At 36.7% G+C, this 15,034-nt stretch overlaps 1 protein-coding gene across 2 annotated transcripts in view; it reads right to left on the reverse strand.

The window, feature by feature from the left end:
* LOC133648896 (pro-neuregulin-2, membrane-bound isoform-like) overlaps positions 1-15,034 on the reverse strand; it is a 133,077-nt gene that overhangs the window by 22,856 nt on the left and 95,187 nt on the right. Inside the window, exons 6-7 of one of the 2 annotated variants that reach the window (XM_062045416.1) lie at positions 8,596-8,619; positions 3,045-3,147 (exon numbers count right to left, since the gene is read on the reverse strand). In XM_062045416.1, the coding sequence (XP_061901400.1) occupies positions 3,045-3,147; positions 8,596-8,619 (127 nt within the window). The remainder of the gene's footprint in view (positions 1-3,044; positions 3,148-8,595; positions 8,620-15,034) is intronic. The other variant, XM_062045417.1, reaches the window with a different exon arrangement.

Raw genomic sequence — 15,034 nt, forward strand, 5'->3', positions numbered from 1 at the left:
TTTTTAGTTGCATTACAGAAAATAAAGGACATTATCACAATATTCCAATTTTCTGAGACAGTCCTGTAAATTTATGTATATATGTATATGTACAGTATATATGTATATACTGTATGTATATATATACACTACCGTTCAAAAGTTTGGGGTCACCCAAACAATTTTGTGGAATAGCCTTCATTTCTAAGAACAAGAATAGACTGTCGAGTTTCAGATGAAAGTTCTCTTTTTCTGGCCATTTTGAGCGTTTAATTGACCCCACAAATGTGATGCTCCAGAAACTCAATCTGCTCAAAGGAAGGTCAGTTCTGTAGCTTCTGTAACGAGCTAAACTGTTTTCAGATGTGTGAACATGATTGCACAAGGGTTTTCTAATCATCAATTAGCCTTCTGAGCCAATGGGCAAACACATTGTACCATTAGAACACTGGAGTGATAGTTTCTGGAAATGGGCCTCTATACACCTATGTAGATATTGCACCAAAAACCAGACATTTGCAGCTAGAATAGTCATTTACCACATTAGCAATGTATATAGAGTGTATTTCTTTAAAGTTAAGACTAGTTTAAAGTTATCTTCATTGAAAAGTACAGTGCTTTTCCTTCAAAAATAAGAGCAAAAAAATAGAGCAAATCCTATTACCTCTATTGTTAGCTGACTCTTGCTAACCTTTATTTACTAGTTTAAATGCATAAAAATAAGAAAACATATATGTTCTTGTTTCACATAAGGAATGAGAGTGATAAATACAATTGCTGTTCCCCTTTAAGATTAGTATCTTTTGAAGTACTGGATTTTTTTATTCTGTATGAGGATAAATATGGAGCTCTAAACGATATGGCAATCAATGAGGTCTCTGCATCACCCCAGAAGTTTTTACTACATTTGCATGGTCTCTGAGAATTGCTTTGATATGTGGTGAAGTATTAACCAGTTTTCTACAACAAACATTTGTCTTTTGGAATGTTGCCTGAGTGACTCTGTCAGCATTAATTTGCACTTTATGAATAATAATTCGGACAAATTATTGCCTCTTTTATAAGGGATCCATTTGAAGGTGGCCGACAGGGGCAAACGTCCAAACACACAAACACAGAAATGACACAAAACACAAACACCATAAAACCCATTAAACGACAAAATACTGAGAAATGACAAATACACACACCCTGCATGAAACAATTGCTGCAACCTAACGGAAAAAAGACGTTAGCCAGGAAATGAAGGGTTCCGGACCTTACAGATATCAATTGTCCTGTGCATGACGTTAAAGTGCATCCAGCAGTGGAAGCTCCTCTATGAGGTCTTGGGGCACTAGGAGGTTAACCCATTTACTACTGTTACCCCAGGTGGCCCTTGGCAAAGGCCTAGTACCTGACTGCCCCCTAGCCAGGGATACGGTGAAGACCTCAACGGCGGAGCAGGCGGAAGATGGTAGATTTAAGAATTACCACAACGGCTGCGATGGCGGAAGAAGGCTGCAGCAGAAAAGGGTCCCCAGTCATCTTGGACTCCATGCCACTGGACCCTGACCCGATTCTGTCAAGGATCGTGTGGTGACTGTCTGTGCACCAGTCTTCCCACGCTGATTGGATTAAGCGTTTCCATGGTGTATCGACAAATTCGGAAGACGACGGCAGGCGTTCTAGCTACCCAGAAGCTGCCCGTCATGATTGATGGGTCTGGCAGGCCTGTAGGCACGCACAGAGTGGCCATTGAATCGCAAACTGGATAACAATTCAGAGAAGCTTTTCACTCTAAAAGGCAAAATGATGATCAATGTGAGGGCCAGGATTGGACAATTAAAGTAGACAAGTATTGGAATGTATCTACTCGCCCGAACCCAAACCTCGTATTCAGCATTTTGCCCCCTGCACTGGCCTTCGAATAAGGTCCTGCTCCAAGAACTCTTCCGGGAGTTCGGTGCAGAAAGACGTTCTGACATTCTTCCCCCCTTCTCTCATGGACACCTGTTGGTTGTTGACTTTGCGTGGACTAATATCACGGTCATCTCAATTGTAACCTGCTGTGTTACAAAGACTAATGGCAGACGAAGCGAGGCTTATAGACACACACGCATCTACTGACAATCCACATCGCACGCCTTCCCCGCTATACCCCGTCAGTGTGGCACTCTGACACTGATCTCCACCGTTTCTGGCTGCGATGGATGTTGGCTGCCTGCGCTGTAATTTTAGTAATTTTTGCGTTTGGAGCATTTGGACATTGCTGCCCCTGTCAGCCACTTTACATTCATGCCATTGTATGCAATACAGCAATTTTACAAAAAAAAAACATAGGTTTATAGAAATAGATTTTTAGAAGAACGATTAATACCTGGACCCAAATGTATGCATGAAGCTATCATAATACAAGTAAATATGCACATTTAATCTTATACTGTGCTGATGTTTGAAGTATTTAATCCCACTGTAGTAATATTTGGTATTATCATTTGGGACATGCTGATGTTTGTGCATTGCTAATTATGAAATATCTTGTTTCATATGTAATCAAAGCAAGCTATCACCCCTTGTCAGAATTGCTGACAGTCAAACTTTGGTTTCCATGCATTCCACTTTTGGGCACACATTTTGCCCCAGTTTTAGTATAGCATTTCAGTTATTACAAAGCCAAACAATGCTTTACAATAAAAGCAGCAACATGTTGTGAATTGTTTTGTGAAATCGAGTGACCAAACAAAGAATCTCACACATTGGAGACTGATTTAAATTACTTCTTATTTGGTTTTCGTCTGACTTTTTGGAACGGCTTACTCATGAGCCAAAGTGACTATGTATTATTATTATCGGGGAGGCGTGGCTAAGTTGGTAGAGTGTCTGTGCCAGCAACTTCAGTGTTTCAGATTCTATCTCCACTTTAGCCAGCTCCAAGTGCCACTCACACTGGTTTAAATGTAGCTTAAATATGTAGATAACGGGTTTCACTATGTAAAGCCCTTTCAGTCTCGAGAGAAAAAAAGCGCTATGTAAATGTAATTCACCACTCGTTATTAGTTTGTATTTCCTTAAAAGGCACATACTTGGTTTTGCAGTAGGCCACCACACAAACGATGCCAACCACCAACAAGGCCACGCAGATGCCCGTGATCGTCAGCACCCGCCTTTGGTAGAGCTCCTCTGCCTCTGTAAAAGGAAACATACACATGCAAATACGCATCCACACGTTGCAGACATAAAAAAACAAAACACAGACACACACAATATGCACAGCACACGCACACACATATACAGCATGAGCATGACTTACTTATATGTATTTTATAGTTTTTGTGTGTATAATCTGTACTGTACTTAAAATATGTTATTCCAAGAACTTGATCTTCTTTGTATGATTTTCCTGCTGCCCTCATGCCTTTTAATGATTAATTTGTCTAACTATCCTCAACAAATACATGTTAATGATCAAAATGTAACTTGCTTAATTGTACCATAAGCTCAATTCTTACGTGTCTATTTGTTTAAGATGTACTAACGTTATACAATGATTCTATCTCAGAATACAACATCTACAAACCCTTGAGAGTGAACAAACATCTAAACACAAGCGTGCATGAATGAAAAAATTGAGAAAATTCATAAAATGAAGTATTTGTTTACACCACAATAGGACAATTGAAAGTCTTTGCTATACTACATGTATGTTACTGTATTATTATAGTTATTAAGACATAATTAATATGTAAGTATACAGTTTTTGTCTGCAAATTCTAGTCTATAAATGTTGTTTGATTAAACGGGAGTATTATGGTTACACTGTGACAATCAACCACTTGTTTTCACTCAAACACACTGATTGTTTTATGAAATGATTGCAGTTGGTGGACGTCAGCTTCTTGTTAAATGCATTTAATTCAAACATTTCACACCACAAACATGCAATCATTTTGAACTCAATTGAGCTTGCCACAAAACTTTACCATCAATGTGAAGATTTCCTGTTTACTCTGAAATGGTGACAGAGGAATATGTGATCCGAGTGAAGTGAGCACTAAAGTATTGAGGATTATTAGATCAAAATTGCAGCCAGAAAGAATGAGAACGGCCCGTCTTTAACATCCGTTGAGAATGAAGGTCAATAGTTCGCAAAGAAGAAAGCGTTAAATTAAATGTGGTCACTTCACACATATAATGAGACTATAAAAAAGAACATATGTTGATAATTTTCATCTGTGATGGATTATTATAGTCAAGCTCTATAGCCTGAGGTGATGCTGTATGAAAGTACCCAATTGTGGTGATTGCTGGTGATCTAGCTTGTATTCAAATTGGACTAGTGTGGGGTAACACTGAGATCCGTGAAAGGCAAGTGCAACAACACAATGACGAAGAGAACAACTAAGACAACAGGAGGGAAAAAAGAAGGGTAAAAGGGATAAAAACAACGAGATAAGGAGCATAAGGAGGAAATGATGGAGTAGGAGAGGGACAGGGTTGAGAGGGGAACAGGAGGATAGAAGTGGTCCCCAGAAACAGAAGTGCCTTCATCAACTTAAACTGGATTGAGAAAGCTTGTCGGTCATGTCCTCAAGTGTAGATTTGAAGAAGTCAAGAAGGCCATTCCAGCAAATCAGTGCCATTTGTTTTATCAGGAATTAAAATGTTGCAATGCACAATACCGTTACCTGTACTGTACACTTTTTTTTTGTTTTGGCAAGGAAAGTGTCCTGCACATTGATTTAAATGCATATATAATCACACAGTTTAAAACACTTGAAAAAAATTATTTATTGCCTATCGCCTCTTCCTAAAATTGGACTTTACCATGAAATATATTCATTTAAATCCACCAGTAATATTATTTTTTAAATATTTGTGTTACACTTTATCCTAACTATACTTTAAGTGAATTTTCTTAAAAAAAACTAATCACACTTTAGTTTTGTCCCTTGTTTTCACACATTCCTGCTACCTTAACACATTACCACTTGAAAAAAATGTCACATGGTCCACAGGAAGTTGGGTCAGTCATCCTTTTTAAATTAAAAGTATCAATGATTGTCACACACACACTAGGTGTGGTGAAATGTGTCCTCTGCATTTGACCCATCCCCTTGTTCACTCCCTGGGAGGTGAGGGGAGCAGTGAGCAGCAGCGGTGGCCGCGTCCGGGAATTATTTTTGGTGATTTAACCCCCAATTCCAACCCTTGATGCTGAGTCCCATTTTTATAGTCTTTGGTAGGACTCGGCCGGGGTTTGAACTCACGACTTACCAATCTCAGGGCTGACACTCTAACCACAAGACCACTGAGCAGGTTTTAGGCCATGGGAAGAACAAAAGTAAGTTCATAGTTATGTTTTTGTTTATTTGTTATAATGTCAATGATAACTACACGCAGGGTTAAAATTTCAGCACAGTCCTGTTACTGAAATTATTTGTTTATGATATGTACTTATCTTTAAAATAAAATGAAAAAAATACTCCAATGTACTCAGTGTCAAAATGTTATTGGCATTCATGCTATATGGTTATATGCATTATTATTATGCATTTCCTAATTATATGCTAAAACTCACTCTGTTAACTTGAATTCTGTTACTAAATGAGTTATTTTCAATTTAGGAATAATGTACAAAAAATAAAATAATAATCTGAGATGTGCCAGTATACATTTTGACTAGTCCAATATGTGTTTTATCAGATTTAGAGTTGATTAAGGATATAAATCCAATTATTTTTGGGAGAGTTACAACAAGCCAATGGCACTGACTGGGTGGTAAGGCCAATTAACCAACTGGTGGGTATTTCAGTTGGTATGCCTCAACTTAATTAGTGCAAAACAACACATGCACTTGATCAAAATAAGTGAAAACTGTATGACTATTAATTAGCATGTAACAGTCCCTCTAGGATTTCGGAATGTCACGATCTTGTCAATTCATGCAAATTCAACCAATTCCATTGAAATATACTGCTCAAATGTGTCTCTGAAGGACTCTTAAACACGCACATCAACTGTCTGATCAAAATGTACGTATGTTTCTTGTGTAGTAGGAACAACAACATGTAACAATATATCAATTCTTTATTGCTCAAATGGCACAACTGTCGTCATTGCGCATCTATTTCCAGATCCCCTCTGCAGCGCTAACCCGACTGGGTAATGTTGTATATAAAGGTTTAACACAACGCCGTCATTTCTGAGTTTACATGTTTTTCTGTATGCATCTAACCTTTTTTTACTGGTGTAAGTCAATCAAGAAAATATTCTCTTTTGTAATGACGAACTAGCAAAGAAGCAACATATAAATAACAGATATTTTGAAGTGTGATGACAATCTCTCATCCTCTGTCATTTACCAACATCAACTACCGCAATAGATCTCTCCTAACAGTTCACAAATGCTCTTAACGTAATTATTGTTTAAGATTTATCAATATTTTTCAACCATAAAACATACACGCAGAATATCTGCAGCATGTGGACGACAGTGGACAATAAAGGAGCCTTTGGTGGTGTTTCTTTCTATAATTTAATTATAAATAGTATCAGTTATAATTAATTCAAATACTACAGTAATTTGACAAAGAGCTCTGAGTATGTGCGTTTACTACCATTTTGTGTACATTTTTAATTATGTGTAGTGTAAAATGAGCAAAATAACAATACAGCATTTTTTTTCCTTTTTTTTTGGGTTAAGGTCACAAGGAACACTGAAAACTGGAAATGTATATTGTTCGAATTGTATCACTAATGATAACAATATCAGTATTCCTTATCGATACTAGTATTTATCAGTATTTTTATTGGTTCTATTTGTAATTTGTGTATAAAAAATTATGTGATTTTTTTTTTTTTTTATATTCATTTTGATTAGCACAAGAGGTTGGGCACCAGCAATATCATGATGTAACATTTCACAGCAGGGAATTATTTTAACTACACCTGTTTTTTAGGTCTAAACAAGTCAACTATGTGTGCATGTGCAAGGCTTAATGCAGTTATATCATCATCTTGTAAAGACCACACAGATCCATCACCGTGTTTCTATTAATTACAATTACACTCAGTATATCCATCCATCCATGTTCTACTGCTTGTCCCTATAATAACATTTAAAATTATAAATACATAAAGTAATAACTAATAAAGGAATAATATTATTATAATATTAATGTATGGTATTCATGTTCATTCACAGACCTCTTTCATGATATGTCATATCAAATGTGTACAGAAAAGCTAAATCAATACCATCAATTAGAATATTAAGTGGGTGTGTATTTTGTAACAATAGGAATTATTTGTGTTTATATTGCACACAAACGTATTTGAGTGACGTACCAGAAGCCAGTGTTGACAGCGACTGATCTATATGTGTGTGTGTCGTGTGTGTTTTATACAAATAAAAAGACCCAGAGATTATTTGAATGTTCACTTTTCGGAGTGGATTAATATTGACCTGTGGATTACTGGATCACTTAGAAGACGGTCGGGTTGCTGAAGTGTGCCTTGGTGGCAGTCATGAGTTGAGTGACGTTCACTTCAAACTGACACTAACTCTTATTCGCAACTCTAACTTCTGGGACTAGGAGGACATAATGTTGCGTTTCAAACTTGTGTGTGGTGTTGCTTCCTTATTTGTGATTATTTCAAGATGATTATCATCTACCCGTGCGTAGCAGCAGCACTTGAACTGAATGTGACACCATGTCATTATTACGACAGTCAATTGGATGAAAACAAATACCGATAGCAGTGTCATTAGTCCAGAATCTTAGCGGTCTTCCTGGACCAACCCATTTAGGAACCAGTACCAAAAAATACCGGTGCACAGTATACATTCCTACTGAAAACATTGATAACAAATTCATAATATCACAAGTTGACACAAGTTAACACATGCCAACTTTTGCCGCAACTTTTTTGAAAAAGCTGCTGCGAGTTCAAGCATTTTAGCCCTCAACGATCGCAAAAAAATCCTGAAAAATCCTGGAAGGACTGTTTCAAGAGAGAAGTTAAGAGGATAACAGTAATCTGGAAAGAGGCTAATCCAAGAAACTTTTTATTTAAATGTTTATTTTCAGTTATCAGCCTATGAGAATCTTGGCTTTAGTTGTGTGTAAGTCACATGGTGCTGATATACGTAAAACTGTAAGGGAATCTGCAAGGCAAGCTCCGAGCAGAGCCAACAGCATTTGTGATTTAAGACCAGCCCACTGTTTGTCTTAACTCTGACATGGGCAAAGGCAAAGCACGTAAGGACCTTGTCTAGCTTTCGGCAACACTTTGCAAAAATATATCTTGATATTCCCATATGTCGATTAGTGCTTTCCACCACCCCCTCCAGTTCATCTTAACACTAGGCCCTTTACACCTTCCTTGTATTGTTGTATCTGCCCTTTCTAGCTTGAAAGCATTTCTCTTGCTCCTTAACCAAGTTAGTCTGTAAGAAGAGTGCATGCAGAGAAGGGGGAGGGAGGTTGCATGTCTTCAAATCAGGTTAGTGGGCGGGTGAAAAAGGGGACAGGTTTGTTGGTTTTTAAAAGAAGGTGGCACAATAATGTGTGACTGTAACACAATCTTGGCAAACTCTTAAAGCACAGCAAAATAAATAATAATTTTCCATACCCATAAATTCAATTCTGAGAAGCTCTGCCAGCACAGAAAGTTGTGGTCAAAAAAAGGAAAGAGACAGACAGGGTCAGCGGTAATGTCCACTTTGAAGAGGATCTGCTGTATATTACGTTCCTCGCGTACGCTGAACCAGGACGTTCATTAGTGCTGTGGAATGTGTCAGTCGTGGCGATTGACATATATGCCGTCCAGTAACACACGGACAAGTCACACAACCTCAGCTCTGCAAACCCCAAAAATATCAGAAAACAAAACAGAACCATACAAAACTCAAAAGCAAACCGGAGAAGATGAGCCAAAGAAAGTAGGAAAGAGAAGTCAGCAGGCAGGGAAATGCATGCAGAGACTCACGGACAATGATAGCAAGGCGAGAAGCTGCATCACTTACTGCCATATTGACTAGACCTTATTTATGGAACAGTGGACAGAATCACAAAACAAACATAAAAGCAGTGAGATGCTAAAACGTAACAGCACAGCACAGATGATGGTGCACAGAAAATGAGGTTTAAATATTACCATGTCTAATGACAATTGTTATCATTTGTACTGATTATGATATATCTTCCATCCTTGTCCGACACAGTTAGAAACTTGCAAAAGGGTTTCTCTTGATTTGCATGCACTGAAACTCAACATGTTCTTGTCCACCCAAACCCGCGCTACATTGTCAGAGGGCTGTACGTTCAGAACACCATTTGAGCAGACAGAAGGGCATTGACGTGGACCTTAAAACAGCGGGAAGTGTTCTTTCAACAGACTTGAAGAACAATGCGTATGCAAAACAAAAAAACAAAAACATAAGGACGAAGCATGGACAAGACAATGTTTGAGGATTAAATCAAATAGTGTATAGAAGAATGGCAGTGTGCCGTCCGCACAAAGTGATCACTGATGAGCAGTGAGGAAATCAGTTGGAATTGCAAACCTTAGAGCACTTACAAAACATTCTCAGTAGACCCTCAGAAGTCAAATACAATCATTGACAGGTGGTTTGTGTGTTGTGTGCTAACTGGGAAAAAAACAAAACTGAGTGCTAACAAAAACAATAAAACAAACTAAATGTGAATAGTCTGACTTTATTATTGTATGCATTCCTCACACACATTGAAGGCAACAAAAAGAAGCTATACAAATTATTTGTAATACTTAATAGTAAAACAATAAAATGTGTACTGAAGCTTACCTCTGATTAGTAGCACTTTTGTTAGAAAGTGCCTTTCTAGCCAGTCAGTGTCATTATTGTGGTCTTTGGCTCATCATCATACAGTTCTGAAACTGTAAAACTGTGACCACAAAAACACAAAATAAGGACTGGGAATAATTAAAATCAGTTTTGTCCCAGCTAAAATAGTTTTGTTTGGATTATTGATTCTTGTTTGATTATTAAACCGTATTATGCGCCAAAATACTTCTCAAGATAGTCAACCCCTGCAATATTTGAGCTTGGAGGGTCCACTGTCTGCCATTTCAAAAATATTTTGTTGAGTTCCTGTTGTTGACTTGAAGCAACATTTCATTAGTGGGTTGAAAATGTTGTTGCTTATCAAGCCAACAAGGGGATATATGTTTATAATCAGAGTACATTTCTCTTTGTCAGTTTTGAATGAGAGTCAAAGAGAGTTCAGCATTTTTGTCAACTTCTAACCTGTTTTCCTCAAAGCTGAAAGCTTTAAAGTTGCAAGAACAACACATTCACAACCAACACGTTTTCAATTTCATATCCATTGTGATTTCTGGGCATAAATTAGGGCTGCAAAATGACACATATTTTAATTCAGATTAATCATAACAGAGGCGTACATTATTTTGATGAATTATGATTAATACCTATTCAGTATTCAATCATTTTGTTTTCTCCTTTGTCATTATTGTGCTTCTTGATGGTGCCTTGCCCAATTTATTTTTGAAATTCAACTTGCAAAACCTTTGTTAAGCGTGTCCTCTGATATTTATTGGTCTGAAGTTGTTGGTGTTTTGGGGAGTGAATGCATCAATCAGTGTGTCAGAAGTAGACTTCCTGACACCCAGACATTCTATGAAGGTGGTTTGGTGCAAAAAAAAATACTTGCAGTATCCCTAAATCCCTCTGCGTTGATCTGCTACTTAAAGATGGAAGTGCTTTGGTGAAAATCAAACGTGTTACTTTTTGTCAATACATTTGTTTTGGCTTGTTTTTATTTTTTATTCCAATTTTCCATTGAGAGTGCTGATATGTTTCCAGCCATTCATCTTGATCAAGTTGGCTTTGGAACCATATTCTGTGCTTAGGAAAATGGTCAATTGCATTTAAAAGGTTATTTAAATGATCATTGGATTTCCATGTTCATTTTAACAGCCCTATCAAAAAGCTTTGTTTTATTATTTAAATGAAATAATCAGGAAATTGTTATCAATACTTGGCAAATAAGATGCAAGCAACTGCCTACAACATTCTATGGTTACATATACTTGATTAAAACAAATATGTGTCCAAGACGCTTCACATTAAAAGCGCACTTTGCAGTCGACTATATAACATTTGTTAGTGGTGTTCTTATATTTTTGTTTTAAAACATTTTGATTTGGAACCAGCTGCAAACTGCACCTTTAAGACTGTGTATACAGTAGATATAAGTAATCGTTTGCATGACAAAGTCAGATAACTAAAGTAAATGCAAGACATAAAATAATATTAATAATAGTGATGTAATTGTATTTGTATTGTTTGGCAGTCTACATAATTGTAATGCCTCCAGTTTTGTGAAAACTGAAAGTTATCAGTATCTTTAAGAAGGTGGAAGTATTTACAGGTAGATTGAAATATTAGCTCAAAATAAAGCCAGGGCTGCTGGTTAACTACCTCTGTGAAGATAAATTAACCATGTCGTGACTTTAATGTTGTCATATTTCTATTGTTATTGCCAAAATTCAACACAAGACAGGCTGAAACATATTAAAGATTTAGCCACATGAACATATGAAATCATGTACAGTAAAAGATGACCCATTGATGCTGACGATAAAAAAAGCAAAGTCACAGCAGCAACAGCAGACTTTGTCCTTATTTAACCTACATTTAAAATATATCCTACATCAGCAGAGAGTGGCAAGCCCTCATCAGTAACAATGAATGATGTTTCCATGTCTCATTACCTCACTTGGCTTGTTGAAACACTCCACTTTAGTTTAATTCACTTGCCAATGTATGACATTCTGCACCCACAGCAGCTGTGACTGGCAGGTATTTAAAACTAAGACTGAGAGTGTGTTGTTCACCATATAAAGACTTTAATTGACGGGCATCTTCCAACTCCACAGGTTCAAGTCATAATGCTGGATTTTCCCAAATAGTGGCCTCTATCCTGTGCCCCAGTTAATTGCTGCGTGTGTCATGTAGTTGGGAAAAAAATGTGCTGTGCCTCAATAAGACTCATTTTTTCTTTTATGGGAAAAAAAAAGGGTTGGGACTGTATTATCTTAATATGACTGATACATCACGTGTCTCCATGAATTGCACAGAACACAGAACATGTGCAGCATCTGCAAAGTAGAACTTCACAGTGTAATTCTAAGAGAAGATGATTGTGTCTTGTCAAGCAAAAACTCGAAAAAAATCAAGGATTGGGAAAGAAAACACTGTACAAACTCTAAATTTTGAGCCTGCCTCACTAGAGGGCAGAGAAAGAAAAGTTAGTGAGGGGTTCAAGATAATATTTTTCTCAGGGATGTGCCGATCGATCGGCCACCAATCCGTATTGACCAATTTTCGGGAAAAAGCATGTGATCACCATTGCCGATTATTGCCTTTTAGTGCTGATCACAAACACCGATCTTCTTTTGTTGACACTGTATTTAATTTTAGTCCCCCGGATGACAAACGGCTAGCAGCTAATTGTGTGTCTCCATACACAGTATGGAGCTGCTCTCCTAAGACAATACTAATCACCTCAATTGCGGTAAATAAACTGCTTTTCCTACTATCTTAAGTGTCATTATCAAGTATCATTGGAGGATGACGCTAAACATGTTACACACCAAGAGCAGGCCTGCTAACAGCTAAGCTAACAGCTAAGCTAGCTTTAAACAAATACCACAAAATAAATACTAAGTTAAGGTTAAGAAGTGTAGATGGATTTAGGTTGCAGCAGAAACTAAACAATTATTAACAGGAAATGTACAGATAGAATAATAATAGTCTAGATCAGGGGTGTCAAAAGTACAGTCTGCGGACAGGTTTTGTCCGGTCTGTGGTCCTCAAGAGGACTTTGCTAAGTATAAAACTGAGCTGCAATTTTTCATGAAAGAAACTGCTGTTCTTAATAAATTCACTGTTTATCGCAATAGCACTCTTCGGCACGCAAACGGTTTATGGGTGGATAGCATGCATGTGTCTCTTATGATTCTTGTCAGTGAGTGACCCGGAGCAACAGAAAAAGAAGAAGACAAAGAAAGGTGTCGTCAAAACAGTTTTGTCGCGGCCAATATTTCCCTTCTGTTTTATTGATGTCCTAAGACATTTAAATTGACACATTTTATTGGTTCTCTCTGAACAGGCAAACTTTGCCCTTATTTTTCTTACTGCGCATGCAATCTACTATATCTCCGAACATTGAACGGAAATAGACAAAATAGTACACTCGCTGTATTATTTTGTATTTTCGATTTTTAAGCACATTACTAAATGTGGATAACAATCCAATATCAAACCAAAAACAGGCAAAATTGTGTTTTTAATGTTAAATATTTGTTCTCTTCCAAACAAAAAACAGATAGACGCTACGCCCACAGACCCTATTTGGTACCTAGAAGAGTTTTTTATTATGTATTATCTATTTACTATTTTGTTCAATCCCAGATAGGCTGTGAGTTAAAGTTTATTTGGCTATGCAGATACACTGAGACAAAGTCTAAGATCATTGTGTCGTTTGTTGTGTTTTCGAAACTGCATTTTTTTTTAGAATTTTTAACTAACTTAAAGTGTTTTATTTAAAAGATTATTTGTGATTAGGGCTGCAACTAACGATTAATTTGATAATCGATTAATCTGTTGATTATTACTTTGATTAATCGATTAATAATCGGATAAAAGAGACAAACTACATTTCTATCCTATCCAGTATTTTATTTTTTAAAAAACAGCATACTGGCACCATACTTATTTTGACTATTGTTTCTCAGCTGTTTGTAAATGTTGCAGTTTATAAATAAAGGTTTATTAAAAAAAATAAAAATAAAATGAAAAAAATTAATTACAAAAAAAAAAACTCTGCGCATGCGCATAGCATAGATCCAACAAATCGATGACTAAATTAATCTGCAACTAATTTAATAATCGATTTTAATCGATTAGTTGTTGCAGCCCTATTTGTGATATGTACATTTTCAGAATGTGCTTGTTCTATTTTTGGCCAAAGTAAAACAAACAAAACAATCTGAAGTTGTCTTTATTTTTAAGTTATTATGCCATGATTTTAACAGCCTGGCCCACTTAGGTATAGATTTTCCTCCATTAGTTTGACACCCCTGGTCAAGAGAGAAGATAATATAACAACTGTTGGTGTGTCAGCATTGTCACAGTCAGTACACGACACGTAAGAGGAGAGCGGATCGATCCATGAATTGGTAGTGTCGAGACCAAGGTTAGCATTAGTTTGTGGGGTGCTGAATGTAAAAGTTCAGTCACACTTTTCTAACTGATATATTTCTCAGATGAACCTCACTTTTCTCAAATTTAACTCACTGTTCTCAGATTTAGCTAATGTCCATCATATTTAAGTTTAAGTTAAATGTTGACTCTAAATATTATATCTGAATGTTAAATCTAAACCCTCCATTCATCCATTTTCTACCGCTTGTCCGCAGTAAATCTAAACCTAAATCTTAAATATAAATATATCTGTTAAATATAAATGTATGTTAAATTTAAACCTAAATCTGAAATCTAAACAGATATGTTAAATCTAAACCTAAATCTTGACTCTAAACCTATAGGATAAATCTAAACCGAAATCCTAAATCTAAACTTAAATGTTAAATCTAACTCTCAATCTAAATGTGAGCGCTAAATGTTGAATCTAAACCTAAATCTTAATTCTAAACCTTAATGTTAAAGGCCTACTGAAACCCACTACTACCGACCACGCAGTCTGATAGTTTATATATCAATGATGAAATCTTAACATTATAACACATGCCAATACGGCCGGGTTAACTTATAAAGTGACATTTTAAATTTGCCGCTAAACTTCCGGTTCGAAACGCCTCTGAGGATGACGTATGCGCGTGACGTAGCCCGACGAACACGGGTATGCCTTCCACATTGAAGCCGGTACGAAAAAGCTCTGTTTTCATTTCATAATTCCACAGTATTCTGGACATCTGTGTTCGTGAATCTGTTTCAATCATGTTCATTGCATTATGGAGAAGGAAGCCAAGCAAGCAAAGAAGAAAG

The sequence above is a fragment of the Entelurus aequoreus genome, linkage group LG04 (assembly GCF_033978785.1).
Source record: "Entelurus aequoreus isolate RoL-2023_Sb linkage group LG04, RoL_Eaeq_v1.1, whole genome shotgun sequence".
NCBI classification, from domain to species: Eukaryota; Metazoa; Chordata; class Actinopteri; order Syngnathiformes; family Syngnathidae; genus Entelurus; species Entelurus aequoreus.